Here is a 20,538-nt window from a genome sequence, read left to right on the forward strand (position 1 = left end):
GGAGCTTCTGTTTTGTTGATTAGTTGTGGCTTCTTATTCATATGCCTTTTTGATATGTCCCATGGAATAACTTATTTATCATTAACGTATAATTCTTGTCTTGCACACTCAAGTAGAAATATTAGACACAAATGAATGGGAATGTTTTATTATCATCAAAAACTAATGGAGCTAACAACTTCCCCTTTTTTGATGATGACAAAACATTCCTTGATTAACTGTACAGTATCCATTTAATCTTTTTAGTACTGCACAAAATGAGGATTTCTCCCCCTAAGTGAGTGCTCCCCATTAGTGTGTGCTTATTCTACTTATTTATTTCAACAAATTTTTATTCATGTCATATAGATAATGACATTATAAATTCAGAATATATATATGCAGATATATAGTAATTGACTGTAGGTGACTATTGACAGATTATCATCAATATATCAACAGTGTTTGTCAACAACATATTGTTACTAGATTTTATCTATGCCATTTATCATGCAACAAATATAGTATAAATAACATCCATATTCATTTACAAACCCAATCCATTTACATTGTCATATTAAAGATCAATCATCAGCATGACAACCCAATATCACACCAAAGTAGCAGCAAAAACTCAATGGTGAAACTTCAATAACAGATTTAAATATTCAACATCCAACTTGTTGACATCCAAAAACATAAACAGCAATGTCTATCAGCATCTAAAAACATCTATCATCAAAGTCAAATTTAATTGTTCAACTGTCAAAGCAAAGACAACAGGAAAATAAAAAATAGAAGTCAATATTCCTAAATTACCCCAAGTTCTCCCCTAAATTTTCTACCATAATTCTCCCCCTTTTTGTCATCATCAAATCCTAAGGATGCTCAATCATCTTCTGAAGAGGCTGATGGGGTAGACTCATCAGTGCCATAGAAAACATTAAGGGGTTTAAGAGATGGTTCTGGAGGTGATTTATGTGGTGAGGGTTCAAGTGATGATTTATCAAAAACTTCAAGGGGGTCTTGAGGAGAAGAGATGGCTGATGGTCTACCTTTTTTAGCTATTCAGGAGGATTTGCATCTCTTTAGGAATTTGGTCTTGGTTGCCATTGTCTTCATGCCTTTATCAGGTGGTTTTGATTTGGCCTGTGAAGCTACAATAACTTTTTCTTTCTCTTTACCAAATTGCTCCTTTGCTGTGGAAGTTGGTTCAGTGAATGCAGACTTCTATGCTTGTGCTTCAGCTGTTTCCTTTTTTGCCTACTCTTCCTTGACCTTCTGATGGAAAATGTCCATGATTGATACTTCCTCATAATGAGGAAGAGAAGGCTACTCTTTTTGAGGTTCTTGAGGAGATGGAGGATTTTTATCCAGTGAGCCAAGCACTTTAGTTCCTTGTTTTGATTTAGCTTCTTTTTGTGGTTCAAGTGAGAGGGTTTTCCTTGATTGATCTACTTTAGGTTCATGACCCTTGGCCTGGAAAGCAAAACCTTCAGCACCTTGTTCTTCTGCAAGACTTGGAGTTGTAGAGGTATCAACAATTGTAGGTTTAAAAGGCATTTTTCCTTTTTTCATTCAATACATTTTCAAGCTCTACCAATTTCTCTTCAATTTTCAATATTCTTATTACTTGGTCAGTCAGCTTTCCATCCATCCTCATGAGCAGGTTGAAAAGTATTTCATTAGAGAATTGTGAGGGAGCTGTTTCTAGTTGAGCAGGGAGTGAAGACTCTTTTCCAGAAGTGGCCTTGGGGGTTTTAACATATTTCTCTCTATCATGCTTATAGCCCATTTTAGGCAAACTCCCATGGTAAATAGCTTGGTCCTTGCTTTTCACTAAATCTATTTGATACCTTGAGCTCCATATTCCCTTTTTCTGAACCAGGGAAGTAATGACATTTCCATAAGGTAAATTTATTTTGTCTCATTACTAGGCTCCTCTCATCTTTTTAATCATAAATCTGCCTAGATTAAGTGGAGTGCCACTGAAGGCATGCTTCATTAGCCATAAGTCTTGAAGGCTAATGTAGCTAAACTGCCACTTTTGCCATGAATGTTTGCTGCAATAAAGCAGTGTAAAATTCTGATTTGAGGACTCGTAATTAGACTGGCATTACTTTTGGAGGAGTATTTTTCCTTCTTCCTTGTGATTATTTCCCATAGGGATGAGGGGTCATCATTTTCAGGGAATTCAAACTCGCATTCCTCACACTCGATTTTGAGTAAACTCCCAAAATTAGCAGCAGTTACAACAAATTCCTTTCCATTCAAAAAACCATTCAATCCATCATCAATATAAGCATCAGAATCCTCAAGTTCATCTTTATCTAGTGCTATACTTGCATAAAATTCTTTTACCAAACTAGCACTGTAGGATCGATTTTTAAAAGTACTAAACTCCTTTAGTTTAAATTCCTCAAAATAATCAGATAGGCTTGTCTGAATTTCTAGGATTTCATTAAAGCTATCCCAGTCAATGAATTTACCACAGGTGATTGGGGTATTTTCTATTTTCCTGTATTTATCCTCATGCTCTTTATTCCTAAATTTTGAGGATGAAGTCTTACCTTTCTGAAAGGATTTTTCTTTCTCTTTCTTTTTCTCGGCTTTGTATTCCTTCTTTATCTGTGATTTTTCAATTTTTCCAATCTCAGTAGTGGGCATTATCTTTTTCTTCTTCTTCTGTACTTATGCTTGCAGACTTTCTTCCAATGGACGTTTACCTTTTTTCTTCTCTAGAATCTCTTTGGAATGTTATGATTTCGCCATTTGGTTTGAGAAATTTCTGACTTAAGGTTTCAAGGGTTTGAGAGGGAATGGTTTCAGTCTTGGGTGGGTCAATTTCAAAAGAGAGAAGATGTAGAGAAGATGAGTTAAAGGCAGTTTAATTCTCTCAAAAATCATCTGTCTCCCCTTTAAACGTTGTTAGTTTTTCTCTTGTCAAAATTTGAAAAATTCCCTCTAAACTTAGTTTTTGTTTAGGCGATTTTTCTTCTTTGGTTTATTACCTGGTAGACAATTTATTTTCATTATTCAATTCCTTTCTTTTTTAATTCACTGAGTCTTATTGTTTAAGGAGACATAATGCTCTTAGTTGACTAAGTTCCTCTCTTAGTTGACTAAGTGCCTACTGTCTTTTAAGAAAGTTTCAGAATTTTTTTTTAAAGCTCCTGCATACTAACCATTCCTAGATTTCTTCTAATCTCACCAAATCTTTCCTCATTTAGTGGTTTGGTGAAAATGTCAACTAATTGTTGTAGAGTATTAACAAACTCAATCCTAATATCACCTTTTATTACATGATCTCTAATAAAGTGATACCTAATCTCAATATGCTTGGTCCTAGAATGCTATACAGAATTTTTTGAAATGTTGATTGTACTAGTATTATCACAATATATTGGAATGTTATGCATTGATATTCCATAGTCTTTTAGTTATTGTTTAATCCATAATATTTGAGCATAGCAACTGCCTAGAGATACATATTCGGCTTCAGCTGTAGAGAGAGCAACTGAATTTTGCTTTTTGCTTGACCATGACACAAGCATACTTCGTAGAAACTGGCAGGTTCAGCTAGTGCTCTTTCTATTTATTTTGCTGCTAGCAAAATCTACATCTGAATATCCAAGTAGACTAAAGGATGATTCTCTAGGATACCATATCCCTAAAGTTTGTGTATCTAAGAGGTATCTAAAACTTCTTTTAACAGCAGTCACATGTGATTCCTTGGGTTGGGATTGAAAACGAGCACACAAACATACACTGAATTGGATATCAGGCCTGCTGGTTGTTAAATAAAGTAGTGATCCGATCATACCTCAATAGAGCTTTTGATTAACATCTTTTTCGTTTTCATCTTCATCAAGTAGAGTGGATGGACTCATTAGTGTGCAAATTGATTTCAGCTTTAGCATATCAAATTTTTTGAGCATGTCTTGAATGTATCTTTCTTGGTTGATGAAGATTCCTTTTTCACTTTGTTTGATTTGAAGGCCAAGAAAGAACTTCAGCTTACCCATCATGCTCATCTCAAATTCCCCATACATTTCTTTAGCAAAGTTCTTACATAAAGCCTCATTAGTTGAACCAAACACAATGTCATCCATGTAAATTTGAACAACAATTAAATCATTTAAGTATCTTTTGATAAACAATGTTGTATCAATACTACCTCAAACATAACTTTTTTGAACAAGAAATTTTGAAAGCCTCTCATACCAAGCTCTAGGAGCTTGTTTCAATCCATACAAGGCTTTATGAAGTTTGAAAACATGATCTAGTTTTTCAAAGTGTTCAAATCTAGAAGGTTGTTCAACATATACTTCCTCTTGAATGAAGCCATTTAAAAATGCACTTTTTACATCCATTTGGAACAATTTAAAATTCATAAAGCATGCAAAAACAAGCAACAACCTTATGGCTTCTATTCTAGCTATTGGTGCAAAGGTTTCATCATAGTCAATTCCTTCCTCTTGGTTGTATCCTTGTGCTACCAACCTAGCTTTTCTTCTAACTACATTTTCTGACTCATCTACCTTATTCCTAAACACCCATTTTGTGCCGACAATAGGGTGGTTTAAAGGCTTAGAGACTAATGACCACACATGGTTTCTTTTGAACTGATCAAGTTCCTCTTGCATGGCTATTATCCAGCTTTCCTCTTTTTCTGCCTCGTCAAAGTTTTTAGGCTCAATTTGAGAGATAAATGCTGAAAACTCACATGTCTCTCTAGTTGCTCTTCTAGTTTTAACTCCATGAGAAATGTCACCTATGATTTGCTCTTGTGGATGATCCTTGATGTACCTCCAGCTCTTTGGAAGATCATGATGTTGATTTTCAGTCCTTTGTAAAGTTTCTAAGGGTGGAGGTTTAGTTTCTCTACCTAGGGTATTTTTTTTCACTATTTTTCTTATCATCTAAACTCATCTCTTCCATTTGTTTTTCAAGGACATCAGTATCATTTTCATCATCAGAAATTTCCTTTGCAAGGTATTGGATTCATCAAAAACTACATGGATGGATTCTTCAATTGTTAAAGATCTTTTGTTGAAGACTCTATAGGCTTTTAAGTTTAATGCATATCCTAGATATATAGCTTCATCACTCTTTGCATCAAACTTTCCTAAAGGCTGTTTTCCATTGTTTAACACAAAGCATTTGCAGCCAAAGCTCCGAAGGTGAGAGATATTTGGTTTTCTACCTTTCTACAGCTCATATGGAGTCTTTGATATCATGGCTCTTATAGACATTCTATTAAGGATATAAGCTGTTGTATTAATAGCTTCTGCTCAAAAGTATTTAGGTAAATTATTCTCACATAGCATAGTTTGAGCCATTTCTTTCAAGGTTCAATTTTTCCTCACTACAACTCCATTTTGTTGGGGTATTCTAGTTGCAGAAAAATTATGATCTAGCCCCTTTTCATTACAAAAATTCTCAAATTCATCTCCTTCAAACTCACCTTTATGATCACTCCTAATACTAACTATAACTAGTCCTTTTTCATTCTCAACCTTCCTACAGTGACTTATGAATGCTGGTAGAGCATCATTCTTATGACCAAGAAAATATACCCAAGTGTACCTAGAGTAGTCATCAACTATTACAAAGCCATAAGATTTTCCTCCTAGACTAGTTGTACTTATTGGACCAAATAGAACAATGTGTAGCAATTCAAGAGGTCCAGATGTGGAGACAACTTGCTTGATTTTAAAAGATGTTCTAGTTTGTTTACCTAATTGACATGTATCATAAATTTGATCATCTTCAAGTTTAAGCTTAGGCAATCCTATAACCAGATTTTTCCTAATTAATTTTGACATGGTATGCATGCTCACATGACCAAGTTCCCTATACCAAGTTCCTAATTAATTTGTCCAACTGAGCCAATAGCATTTCATCTCTTGTCATGTGCTTTGAGCAGCCACTGTCTATATACAAAAGCTGTTTCCCCTTTAATTGAGCTCTTGAACATGTGACTTTTGAGTGCAGCTCAACCTACAAAACAAATATTCAGTTTTTCTTAATAGGTATCCATATCTTGATGGGTCTTTGATTATTAGTAGCAACATAGGATCTTTTTGGTACCCATATTTTTCTTATTGTCTATACACTTCTTTTTCTATAGTAATCATAGGATAAATGACCAATTCTATTACAAGTATAACACCTAGATGCTGCCTTCACAGAATTTCTCTTGTGGTATGCATTTCTGTTTGAAGTTTCATTTTTCAAATTTTTGAGAGCAGCATTTTCTTCACTTACTTTTTGTAAGACTTTGGTTTGGCTTTCAAATTCCAATTTTAGAGTTTCAAATCTATTTTTGAGTGCGCCAATTCAATTTGTAGAAAATTTCTTTGTTAAAAAATAGAATCAAAGTCAAGTTTAATCTTTTCCAAAACTGATTGTAAAGATGCTGACTTTTTCTTTAAAGTCTTGTATTTCAAAACAAGTTTTTAAATTCCTCATATAAACATTCATATTCATTTTGAAGTTCATCAACAGAAATATTGCAAGGGGATGAGGATACCTCGGATTCATCATCCCGTGCCATCAAACACAAGTTTGCTCTTTCTTTAGCTTTTCTTCCTTAGCTTCAAAACTTGAAGTATTACTATCCGACCAAGTAGCTGCCACCATTACCTTCTTTGATTTCTTGTTTTTCTTTGGAGTTTTTTCTTTTAGTAAGGGGCATTCTGACTTGAATGTCCAGGCTTCTTGCATTCAAAGCATATAAGCTCTTCCTTTTTGTTGGAGTCATTTTTGTTTCTAGTTCTCCATGAAGAACCTTGATCTTTTTTAAACCCTCTTTTAGCCAATCTTCGATTCCTTCGGCCCATAAGCTTTCTAAATCTCCTTGCAACCAATGCCAATTCTTCACCATCATCACAAGATAACTCATCTAGTTCTTCTTCAAGAATGCTGGATTTTAGGGTGATGCTCTTTTTGTTTTCTTTTGCTTTTCTTCTATCTTCTTTTTCCTCTTTTTTGAGTTCTAGCTCATGAGTAAGGATAGAACCACAAATTTCATCCAAATTATAACATTTAAGTTCTTGGCTTCTCGGATGGCGTCACTTTAGGCTTCTAATTTTTGGGTAGGCTTTTAAGAAGTTTTTTAATAATTTCATGCTCGGGGATTGGTTTGCCTAGTTGACTAAGTTTGTTTGTGATGTTAGTGAATCTATCTAGCATGTTGGTTGTGAGACCTTAACCTTTATAGGCCTGTAACTAGGTGTAGACGCTATAACACAGGTTAGGGATAATTTCATCATTTTCTTAGTGAGCCCCTAGAAGTATGCTTTCAAGCATTATTAAGGTCTAAGTAGGCCTAAAGCATAAATGAATGATGAAAATAAGGGTAAAATGATGAAAGAAATAAAAATAATGATGATTTCCAAGGTATGGGCAAAATGGTCTTTTTCATCTAGGATAAAAAATTTTAAGTTTTCATGAACTCGAGTTTTTCTAGACTATTATGGACCTTGTCCCAGTATGAAAAGAGAAAAATGATTGCACTAAGGATTTGAGGAGAACAAGCTAACTTGCTAAGGGTATTTTCGTAATTTCAGTAGAGATTGGATAAGCTTTGTCTAGAAATATCATTTTCTCTAGCAGCTTCTTCATTTCTCCAGTATCTTCTTCTTCTTCTTCCTCCCATCTCACGTTTTTTTCATCCTTCATTGAAGCTTGTTTCGAAACCTACATAACTTTTCTCTAGCTAGCTTCAATTTTTATGCTTTTGTGCTCCCTTTCATAAAACCTTTATGCTCTTTCATTTTTTCACTTTGAAACCCTTGGAAAGTCTTACTTTCATACTTCCTCTCACTAGCTAGGTGTTTTAGAGAGAGAAAGAGGGAGCTTCTATAATAGCTTGGAAAGTTTTGGGAAGAATTTCATTACAATCCACCAAGGTGAATGATGAATTAGGATTGGTTTTAAGTTGTTGATAATGGCTAGTAATTGAAGTTATGAGTTGTGTTATTGCTGAAGTTGTTTATCTATTTCTAGTGTTACTAAAGAAGAGAAACTAAATAGCCAATCAAATGGTAATTGGAAGGTAAATAGGAAGGGTTATTGAAGTTTGATTTGGAAAACAGCTTTTGGAGCAATATTAATGTAAATTAGATTGGCTGTGATGTTTTTGTGCATGATAGGTTCTGACGAGGCTCCTCAGCCCCAATTGGACCATTAGGGAAGTTAAAGTTGACTAAAGGTTCAACAAATACCGGTGAGTGAACTTGCATTAAAAAGGTTTTTAAGATATACACATGTATGTTTGATTGAACCCCCTAAAGCATTTTATTGGTTCTTGCTTCAAAACTCCCACGGGAACAAGCCTTTATGAAATGTTTTTATGTTATGAAATGGATAGTGTGATGAATCCATATGTTTCTGTATAATGTTGATATATATATATATATATATATACTATTTCATATATGGTAACATTGTGTGACAAATGCAACCGTGCATGTGCGGAGTGAGTGTGCACTTGCCGGTGATGACGGTGGTAAGGGAGATGGATGGTGATATTGCCCGTGTGCACGATGTGGGGGGGATGCACATGATGGCATTAACTGTGCACGATGTGGGGGGATGCACACGATGACTCCGGCTTTGTGCACGATATGGGGGAATGCAGTTTTTTTGATCGTTACAACTTACTATTAAAGTACTTAAGGGTTAAGATTATGAGATATAAATGTAGGAATAGTTGACGAGATGATGAGCAAGATTATATAAATAGGCTTGCTTAGGCTTAGTGGACTATGTCCATTGAGTCCATGAGCCGGTCATGGCCCGAAAATCGAGTCGTGACACTGGTGATATCTTCACCAGGCTCCATCTTAAACATTTTATAATTATGGGTCAAGAGGGCTATCTTGGACTCCATGACTTGAGAGGTCCCTTCATAGATAATCCTAAGTTTATCCCACACCTGTTTTGCTGTGGTACAACTTGATACTTTGTTGAATTCAGTGGGAGTTAGAGCACAATGCAATGTATTGATTACCTTAAAAATGGTTTGGACCTTTTTGGTTTCAGCCTTGGTCCATTCAAACCTTGGCTTAGGGATAATCTCGTTAGTCACTGCATTTAAAGTTGAGGGAGTGAATGGTCCATCAGTTATGACGTCCCACATCTCATAATCAATTGCTCTAATATATATTGACATCCTAGTATTCCAATAAGGGTAATTTGAGCCATCAAACAGATGTGGTTTGTTTATTGATTGTCCCTCAGCAGCTATGGATTTTTTAAGAGCCATTTGGATATTTCCAAGGGTGTTAGACTTTAATAATAGGGGTTAGGCTCTTATACCACTTGTTGGTCCTAAGTAAATGTGCTAGAGGGGGGGTGAATAGCACAATTTGGCTTTTTCAAAAATTGGCTCTAAGTGAGAACAAATGCAAGATAAAAGAAAGAATGAAAATAAAACAAAAATAGAGTAGACAACACACCAAAATTTAGAGTGGTTCGATCCAAGACCTGCATCCACTACCTTGATTATTCAACCAAGGATTTTCCAAACTAATCCACTAAGAACGGTGAAATTTACAAGCTTTCACCAAGCTTAGCCAAAACCTTTCATGTTAGTTTTTACTGAGATCAACTAAAATCCAACACCTAACTTTTCAAGGCTAAGTCAGAACCTATGCTCAATCAAGCAATCCTAGCTTGAATCAATCTCTTAGAGTGACCAGCTCACTCAAGAATACAAGGAGAAAAGTGATAAGAGTGTACGTATGATCACAAGGTTGATATAAGTAGTACAAAGTGAAGCGCAGATCACAATTACAAAGATAGGAGTTGAGTGCAGTAAATGAGCAAAGAGTATTTTCTAGTTTTTGAGCTCTTTTGGACTTGGAAGCCTTCAATATGCTTTTCTAGCCATTGAAAGTCCTTTTTATACTTGGAAAATCAGCTTTGATGTGGGTTAGACAATTTTTGACCGTTGGAAATAGTTTGGTAGTAGTTCTGGCCGTTAATCTATCTTCTAGTGCACAATTCAAATTTTCTGGCAAAATGCTCTTAGTCGACTAACTTATGTCTTAGTGGACTAAGTTGTCTTTATTTTCTGTTTCTAGTTTCTAGTAGTGAGCACTTAGTCGATTAACTTACTTCTTAGTCAACTAAGTCGGTTCTATTTTGAAGTCCAGATTTCTGGCAGTAGCTTCTTAGTTGACTAACCCACTTCTTGGTCGACTAAGTCTTTTCTGTTTCTTAATATTCTTGAGCTTGCCAACTTTTGATTGGAATTTTAGCTGACTAACCCTTCATTATTCAACTAAGGAGCTTCTACTTTGTTGATTAGTTGTGGCTTTTTATTCATATGCCTTTTTGATATCTCCCATGGAACAACTTATTTATCATTAGCATATAATTCTTGTCTTACACACTCAAGTAGAAATATTAGACACAAATGAATGGGAATGTTTTATTATCATTAAAAACTAATGGAGCCAACAGCCATTAGCTTGGTCAAAGCTTCCAAAGGAAGATTTGACTCTTATCTTCTTCTCCCATGGCTGGTTCTTATCCACCCAAAAGCTATTTTCTTCTTCTCCTTCATGCTCCCATGCCATTTTCATCTCACCACCATGAAAAATCAAATTTTTTTTTTCATTTGTTTACCTTCCTTTCTTTTCTTACTTCTTCCTTTTCCTACCTTCTTAGGTATCAAACCCATAGCTTCTAACTCCATTTTTCAGCATAATTAAACCTAAGGAAAGAGAAAGAAAAATCTCTCTTTCTTTCTTTTATTTTCTATTTCTACTCCATCTTCATCAACACTTGAATTTTTAGCTTCAGTTCTTCATTTTTAAAGCCAAAAGGTATATATTTTCAATTCTTGAATTTTTGGAATTTATGGGTTATATTTCAGATTTTAATTCCTAATTTCTTCCAATTTTCTTTCTTGGAAATATTAGGTTTTTGTTGATCTTTATGCCTCCAAGCTCACCAAAGTAAAGAACCTTTAATTTGGAATAGTTTATATGATGGGTTTAAGAATTAGACTAGAATTCTAGGTTAAAAATTAGGCTAGAATGTAGTTTATCAAGAGTATGCTTATTAGAATTATTAAGTTTAAATTTATGATATATTTGAAGCTATTGTTGTTTATTGGCAATTATAGGTTTTAATAGTATTTCGGGACTACTTGGATTAAGCTCTTGTGGGTGCTAGTCTTGTTAGGTGGCATTGTTAAGGTGAGTGAACTTGCACTAAATTATTTTTGGGAAATATATATGTGTTGGGATAAAGCACTTAAATGATTTTATTTGATTTTTTTCTCTAAATCATGCTTGGGAACAAGCCTTGATGAAACATTTTATGTTGTAAAATGTGTAATGAGATGAACCCATGTGTTCCTATATTCTAATGATATATATGTTATGCTTTGAATGATAATATTGTGTGATAATTGTAACCGCACATGTGCGATGTGGGGCTGCATATGCCGGTGATGACGAGTGATTCCAACTATGTGTGGTGTGGGAGTGCACATGAGCTGATGACCAGTGGGTGATGATTCTGGCTATGTGCGGTGTGGGAGTGCACATGAGCTGATGACCAACGGGTGATGATTCCAACTATGTGTGGTGTGGGAGTGCACATGAGCTGATGACCGGTGGGTGATGATTCCAGCTATGTGCGGTGTGGGAGTGCACATGAGCTGATGATCATTGGATGATGATTCCAGCTATATGCGGTGTAGGAGTGCACATGAACTGATGAGCCGGTGGTTGTATACATGTTTACACATACCATAAAAATGTTAAAGAAAATATTATGTGATTGCAATGAATGTTGAATGTTGAAATTGTTAATTGTTTCCAAATTTATTTTCAATGCAATGAAAAAAAAAAACTCTTTGTCATATGCTTGTCCTGCTCGAATATTTACTGTGGTTTTCACTTTTCGATTTCATTATGGAACATGGATCCTTCAACACTAAATGGTTAAATAATCAAAGGTTGAATTGAGGGGTTTTATGAGGAATTAAACTAAATTGCATTGTTTTTAACATAAGTGCATCATGATTTCTAAACTTTCTTTATCGTTTGCTTATTCGCTTCCTATGTTCACTCACTAGGTTTATACTCACTTTTTTTAACTTCATGTTTTCAGATTCGGAGATAGTTGGGACCTAGATTGAAGTGTCCATTTGTATTCACCATTTGGTAGGTACCATGTCATCCAATAGCGGTACCCATGATCAGAGTCACTCCGCTGATAGTTAAGGTCTTTTGCATGTGTATATAGTTGCTTAAATGTAAATTGTGAGATCATTGTGCACTTTGTATGCTAGTTTGATTAACCATGTCGTTTAAGGTTGATAAATGATAACCCTAATTTAGGAACGTTATATATATACTTGGTTCTCATGATTTAATTTTGAAAGAATATTTATTAGAAATTATGAGTTTTAGATCTTAAAGAAAGAGAGGCTTGCTTGGGCCTGATGGGCTATTTGTGCCTATCATGGCTTGGGAATTGGGCTGTGACACTCACCTATCATTATTGTTATCATTATAGCTGTCTATCAACTTTCATTAATCATATGAATGGGCCCACATATGGCCGTTTACACACATGTTTAACATACGTACCTTATTAGCATCCACATCAAGCATAAGTCCTTAAACTCCATAATGTTGTTGACTCCATATATTTTTTATGATAACAAAACATTCCTCATTCATTAATGTCTAACTTTATTATTTAAGTGTGCAGGATAAAATAAATTCCCTCAATGTAATGAATGATTAAAAGCAAGATCATATAATAGATAGGCTAATCAGTTAAAGTGAGGAAAATAGAAAGAGTTTGTGAAAACAAGGCTTTTGTAACTGATTATCAAAAGGCCTTAATCAATTAAGGGTTGGTTAGGCTATAAGTTCAAGCAAAACAGAAAAATGTTAATCAGTTAGCATTAAGCTTAACTGATTAAAAAGGTGCTGAACAAAGCAAAATAGATATGTGTTAATTGATTAAGGCATGGGGTTAATCGGTTAGAGCATAGGACTTGAAGAATCTCCAAATGCAAAAAAATTTAAATTCAAAGTAAAGTTGACCGTTGAATGGAGCCAAAATGTTAAATTCCAAATTTAAAGAATTTATAATTGATTAGAGTTTATGTTAATCGATTAAGGCTAAATGAGGTTTAGCTCCAATCAGTTAAGGGGAGAATTAACAAGTTAGGGGAAGTCTGCTGAAGTAAAGAAGCTTAAAGATAGAGATCTCTTAATCGGTTAGAGTATTTTGTAATAAGTTAACGCAAAGTACTCAATAGCAAGTCAATGCAAGGTAGAGAAGTTGTAATCGATTAAAGCTACCTGTAACCAGTTACCTGAACTCTGTCGCCCATTTGAATATAAGCACTAGAAGCTCAAACAACAACTAAAATGGCATCAGAGTTGTTTTCAACAACTACAAACTACCCTTAACAGAAAAATCTAACTCCCCAAGTATAAAAGGAAGCTTCAACGGTCAAAGAAAGCAGATTGAATAAGAAGAGAGCCATTTTAAGCAAAAAGCCAAATATTTTTCACCAAAAGCACTTGTCCTTCATTCTAATTCCAAAAAAAGTGTTTGAGCTTTGTTGTAGTCCTTTAGATTAATAAAAAATTATAGTTGTACTTTCTTTTGTTCTCTTTCTTGGGAAATTAGAGTATAGGAAGCACTCCAAAGCTTGTTGCAAGGGATTATAGCTTGGGTTAAAAGCTCACCTTGTAAAAGCCTAGTAGAAGTTACTAATTCCACTGGTATAGTGAAGTTAAGTTGAAAATCCTTGATTGGGAGATCAAGTTAGTGGATGTAAGTTAAGGGGATCGAACCACTATATATACTCTTGCATTATCCACTTCTCTTTACCCTTCCTTACTTGGTGTCTTTTAAATAATACAAGCTTTACAATTTTCTCCCTCTAATTGGTTAAAAGTTTTACAACTCAAAAAGGGTTGAATTTAAAATTTTTAGTACTATTCACCCCTCCTCTAGCATTATAACGATACCAACAAGTGGTATCAGAGCTCAACTTTCAATTTAAGGTTTAACATCCTTAAGGGAGATCTATATGGTTTTGCAAAAGTCTATAGTTGTTGAGGGTCAATGCACAAATAGGCCTTCTCTATTTGATGGATCAAATTATGCTTATTGGAGTATTGAGATGTCTATATATATAATAAGGCCTTTGACTATGAAATGTGGGATGTAATCATATGAGACCTTATGTTCCCACCTCACCTAGTTTTGTTACGGGTGAGAGAATGCTAAGCCAAGAGTTGAGTGGACTGAAGCTGAAATTAGAAAGTCCAAACAAATTTTAAAGCAATCAACAACTTTCACTGTGCACTGACCCCTATTGAATTCAACAAAATCTCTAACTGTACAACAACCAAAGAGATTTGGGATAAACTTAAAGTCATTCATGAAAGGACTTCACAAGTAAAGGAGTTCAAAATTGCTTTGCTCACCCATAATTATGAAATTTTCAAAATAGAATCAGGTGAAGATATCTCTACCATGTTCGATAGGTTTACTAATATTACAAACAAGCTCAATTAACTTGGAAAAACCATCCCTGAACATAAGTTAGTAAAAAAACTACTTAGATGTCTCCTAAAAAGTTGGAAACCCAAGGTCACTGTTGTAATACCTCATACCTTGATATGGTGGCTAACAATGCTAGTTTTATGTTATTTATATTTATTTTATGTTTTTATAGCAGTAGGATCAAAAATAATTTCAATTGGTGAAGAAAGGTGCACAATGGACTGTTGCTCTATTTGCATATGTTTCTGTTTTTCAAGTATATCTCCCACTACACAAGTCCAAATGACATGATTTTTGGACCACTAGAAAGCTAAAAGGTAGGGATAAAACTTTGATTTTTACCACTTTGCCCAGTTTTGGCAGGAAGGTGGTAAAAATCTTTGTTGAAGTGAAAGTACTGTGCTAGAGGAACAGAATTTGGCAGAACATTTAAGCGCCGTGGTGCTAGAAATTGAGAGCCGCGACCCTCATCGTAATTTCCACAAATAACAAGTTTATGGGATTTTTGAAGCTAGGGCTTTTGGGGACTATTTAAGGGACCTCTTTTAAAGGATTTTGGACCTTTTTTTAGTGTCAAAAGAGTAAAAAGATTGCACAAGAAAAAGAGGAAGACAAGTGGCCTTGTTAAGGGCATTATTGTAATTGCATGAGAAATTAGATAAGCTTTAACAATAAAGATTTCATGTTTTCCAACAGCTTCTATATTTCTCCAGTAACTTCTTCTTCTTCCTCCTCCCATCTCATGTTTCTCTCCTCTCCCATGAAAGCTTCTCTCAAGCTTTCATCACTCTCTTAAACTAACCTTAATTTTCATGCTTTACACACCCTATTGTAGGGTTTTTTATACTCTTGTACTCCTTCACCTTAAACAAACCCTTAGAAGTCTTTCTTCAATACTTTCTCTCACTAGTTGAGCTTTGTAGATAGAGAAAGAGAGGTTTCATGTTAGCCTGAGGACTCTTGGGAAGAAATTTCATTACAATCACCAAGGTGAGTGATGAATTAGGACTGGTTTTAAGTTGTTGATGATGGCTAGTAATTAGAGTTATGAGTTATCTTATTTGCTGAAATTGTTTATCTATTTCTAGTGTTACTAAAGTAGAGAAACGAAATAGCCAATTAAATAGTAATTGGAAGATAGATAGGAAGGGCTATTGAAGCTTGATTTGGGAAATAGCTTTTGGAGTGATATTAATGTAAATTGGATTGGCTGTGATGTTTTTGTGCGTGGTAGGTTCCAACAAGGCCTCTCAGCCCCATTTGGACCATTACGGACGTTAGAGTCGATTAAAGGTTCAACAAATACCGGTGAGTGAACTTGCATTTCAAAATGTTTTGGGGAAATGTTTACGTGTTTCTGTGAGACCCTGTCAAGCTCGATTAAAAGACGGTATTGTACCAAGTGGTACAACTAATTTAAATCGAGCCTTGAACTAGTTCAAATAGAAATTCTAAGACGAATTTGAAAATTTTAAAACCCACAGAATGACTTAGAATAGTGATTTGGCGTTCAAGGTCCAGTTTGGAGTCCATCAGAAAATTGACCAATTAGGGACAAAACGATCATTTTACCATTTGATGATAAAATGGAGATTTTTAGCCAAGATTTGATCACATTTGACCAAGAATAATTATATGAAATATAATTATGATTATTGGAGTATAAAATGATGTTTAACAGTGAAAAAAAAATTGTGATTCTTGGTATTTATGAAGCACAAGGGCAAAGTGGTAATTTTGCCACTAGAGGACTAAACGAAAATTTTTTTTATAAAACAATTTTTGCCCCATTTGGTTAATATTGATCAATATTAGTGTTATTTAAGGTTGAAAAGTAGAAATAATGAGATTCCGGTATATTTCTGAGTATAGGGGCAAAATCGTAATTTTTTCGTCCCGAGGGCAAATCGGTAAATTTTTCACCCTAGCACTTGTCAAGACCAAGGGATTTTAATTGTGGTAGGATTGGATAAATACCAGAATATTTGTGGTGGAAAATTAAGAAGAAAAAGTCAAAAAGTTAAAAATTGGGCCAATAAGCATGTGACACATGGCATGCTTGATTATTTTATTATTTTTTATAGAAATCAGCCCATTAAATCCCTAATTCCCTCACCATATTCGGCATAGGCATCCAGCAACAAGAAAAAAGGAAGAACAAGAGGAAAAACAAGAAAACCTAGGTGGAAATTCAAAGAAAAAGTGAAGAAATCAAGGAAACAAGATAGGTAAGTTAAAATTTCTTTAATTCTCCTTGATACCTAGCTTACCCATGCTTTTGTTCTTGATTTCCATGGTTGAATATTGAGTTATCATGATGAATTCAATTCTGAAAAATGGGTATGGAAGAGGAATTGTTGTTGGAATAATTTGATTTTAGACTATGTTAGTGTTTAGGGATAGTTAAGCATGGTTATGAACAAAAACACAAAAGAAATATTCAATTTCTCTAGGGTTCCTTGTTGGCCGAACCATGAGGGCTGAATATCAATGGGGGATTGTTTTTATTTCAAGGAAAATGGCATGGAAAATGATGAATTAAGGTGAAACGGTTATGTAGAAAAAAATTCGATGCTAGTACACCAAATGACCAAATTTTTTCTATAAGGAATTGTGAGGGTTCTAATGCTGAATTTGGCTTTATTTAAATGTATGTGGTAAATTAAGGTATTAGAGGAGAAATGAATTAATTTGGAGGTGATTTGGACACAATCGCCGATTAATCGGGTGATCGGTCGAATTTAATCGATACCGTGATTAAGCGGTAATCGGACATATTTTTGCATTTACATATCAAGCATTAGTAGTTTAAATTAATTTATATCAATTTAGGGACAATATAGTAAATTCCTCGACTTTGTTATTTGTCAAGGTGGTGAGACGTCCGGAAAAGGCAAAGGAATTACGCTTGAGGACTATTAGTCAGAGTTCACCCGGAATCCGGATTTTCGACACCTGTGAGTGGACTGCCTATCAAAATTGTTTTGGGAATATGACTGTTTTGAACAAAGTGTTTGAATGATTTTATGCAATTTTTCATGAAAATGAATGCCTTGGGAACAAGCTTTTGAGAAAAGGTTTATGTTATGAAATGTGGTTATTATGGATTTCTATGTGGCTGCATTATGTTGATATACATATATGCTTGAATATAATGTTGTGTAATTATGTTGACTCGGCTATGTGCGAGTAGGGAGTGCGCATAAGCCGAGGATGACCCGGTTATGTGCGAGTAGGGAGTGCGCATAACCCGGTGATGACCCAGCCATGTGCGAGTAGGGAGTGCGCATGAGCTGGTGATGATGATGATGAGCTGGTGATGATGATGATGGGTTGGTGAGATGATGATGATGGGTATATACGTATATATATATATATACATATGTAAATATGTGTGATATAGCAAATTGATGGACAATGATTTATGGTTGTAATGTACGTAAAATTTGACACATTATACTTTGAGAATTTTCATGAATGTTAGGTTGATTTTATTAGTTTAGCAGGATGGCTTTTGTTGAGTGAGGAAAAATGTTTCTCTTGTTGCTTTGTTTTCACTGCATCGAAATTCATGCTCGCTGTAGCGAAAAACTCTGGGGTTTGGAGGGGTTTTAAATAGGAATGAACTAAATTGCATTGTTTTAAAACAAGTGCATCATGATTTTAAATTTTTCCTAATTGTTGCTTGTTCCCTTCCTTGTTCACTCACTGGGTTTATACTCACCATTTTCAAATTCATGTTTTCAGATCACGAGGTAGCCGATAATTAGGACGAGGTGTCCTTGTAGATCTGTGTACATCTTTTGGTAGGTGTCTCGGCATTCGGTAGCTGTATATCCATCCGAGTCACTCCGCTGGAGGTCGAGTATTATTTTGTTATGTATAGATGAACTTAAATGTAAATTTTAAAAGAGTAATGCCAGTACGAGTTGGCAATGTATATCACTATTTTGACTCAAAGTCATGAAATAGGACTTAGTGATAATAAATAGAATCATAAGTAAGATAAATAATAGGCTTGCTTGGGTTTAGTGGATTACGTCCATTGGACCCATGCGCCGGTCATGACCCGGAATTTGGGTCGTGACAAAATTGGTATCAGAGCCCTAGGTTTGTCTAGGTCCTAGAACTTCCTTTTTGTTAGTCCAGCGGAGAGTCGGGTCTTTATGTGGGAACTTCAGTTGTAAAGTGTGAACCGCGGCACATTTTACAACCAAATGACCGCATAGATTCCCTATCTTAGAAACCACCTTTTGCTTTAAGTATGATTATAATATGTGTTTAATAACAGGCGTTTGCTTTTGTCTAGGTAAGAATGCCGCCTAAGACACGAGCCGCCTCAAGACGGGCAGGGGAGCAAGATGCTCCCATTGAGATGGCAGATAGACCACGGGCATCCACCCAGAGAGGCCGAGGTAGACGTGGCAGGGTCACTAGGCCGGTGGGGTTGGATACGCTTGTGAGTAGGCAAGAAGAGGGACAGTCCTCAGGTGATGTAGATAGACACCCAGCTAGGGGTATTACTATTGAGGATTTGGCGGCAGGCCTACAGGGAGTTAATCGGGTTGTAGAGATGATGGCAACCCGCATGGAAGATATACAAAGGGTAGTAGAGGGGAGACCTACAGTACAAGAATCCCCTAGCTCCCAAGGACAGGCCGATCACCAACATCATGAGGAGGAGAGGGGACATCTAGATATTTCTCTTCCTGACTTTCTCAAGCTTAAGCCTCCAACATTTTCAGGGTCTGATGCATCGGAGAAACCCCAGGTTTTCTTGGATAAGATGGAGAAAATTTGTAAAGCCTTGGGATGTTCTAGTGTTCGGTCAGTTGAGCTAGCCGCCTTCCAATTAGAGGATGTGGCGCAGGAATGGTATAGCTCTTTATGTAGAGGCAGACCGACTGATGCAACACCATTGGCCTAGAGTGAGTTCAGTGCAGCCTTCTTGGATCGATTCTTACCACTCAGTGTGCGTAATGCCAGAGCCAGAGAGTTTGAGACTTTGGTACAGACTTCAAGCATGACGGTGTTTGAGTATGACATCAATTTCACGCAACTAGCTCGTTATGCGCCCTATCTCGTTTCTACTGAGGAGATGAAGATTCAGAGGTTTGTCGATGGGTTAGTGGAGCCATTATTTAGGGCTGTGGCATCCCGAGATTTCACTACCTATTATGCAGCAATGGATCGTGCTCAACGCATCGAGATGAGGACCAGTGATAGTAGGGTTGCGAGAGATAGAGCAAAAAGGGGCAAGACAGAGGGTTATCAGGGTCGTAGAGATTTCAGCAGTGGTGGTTCATCTTCTAGCCGTCAGGGTCCACAGAGGAACTCACGGTTACCTCAGCAGGGGAGTGACGCGCCTGGTGCTAATATTAGGGTGGGACAGAGAACCTTCAGTTCTAGGAGGTAGCAAGATTCTAGACAGAGTAGTCAAGTCACTCGCTCTTGTGATACTTGTGGGAGACGACATAGTGGACGGTGCTTCCTTACTACAAGAACTTGTTACGGGTGCGGTCAACCTGGGCATATTAGGAGGGATTGTCCGATGGCACATCAATCACCAGATTCTGCTCGTGGTTCCACCCAGCCAGCTTCATCTGCTCCGTCAGTTGCTGTCTCATCTAGCCGGGAGGTTAGTGGATCGAGAGGTAGAGGTGCTAGTACTTTCGCTCAGGGCATACCATCTGGGTCCGGACATCAAAGTTCTGTTGGTAGAGGCCAGGCGAGGGTGTTTGCTTTAACACAGCAGGAGGCTCAGACATCCAATGTCGTGGTCTTAGGTATTCTCTCCGTTTGTAATATGAATGCTCGGGTACTATTTGATCCTGGTGCTACCCATTCTTTTATCTCTCCATGTTTTGCATCTCGGTTGGGTCGAGATCGTGTTAGGAGAGAGGAACAATTAGTGGTGTTTACTCCTTTAAAGGAGATATTTGTGGCCGAGTGGGAATATGAGTCCTGTGTAGTGCGAGTCAAGGACTAAGACAC

The 20,538-nt window shown here is 36.1% G+C and overlaps 1 protein-coding gene across 1 annotated transcript; it reads left to right on the top strand.

The window, feature by feature from the left end:
• LOC108660678 lies at window positions 18,369-19,471 on the top strand. Its single transcript, XM_018114938.1, has 2 exons — window positions 18,369-18,404; window positions 18,854-19,471. Exon 2 carries the CDS (start codon window positions 18,860-18,862, stop codon window positions 19,469-19,471), a length of 612 nt encoding a protein of 203 aa, XP_017970427.1. The 5' UTR covers window positions 18,369-18,404; window positions 18,854-18,859.

The sequence above is a fragment of the Theobroma cacao genome, chromosome 2 (assembly GCF_000208745.1).
Source record: "Theobroma cacao cultivar B97-61/B2 chromosome 2, Criollo_cocoa_genome_V2, whole genome shotgun sequence".
Taxonomy (NCBI): Eukaryota; Viridiplantae; Streptophyta; class Magnoliopsida; order Malvales; family Malvaceae; genus Theobroma; species Theobroma cacao.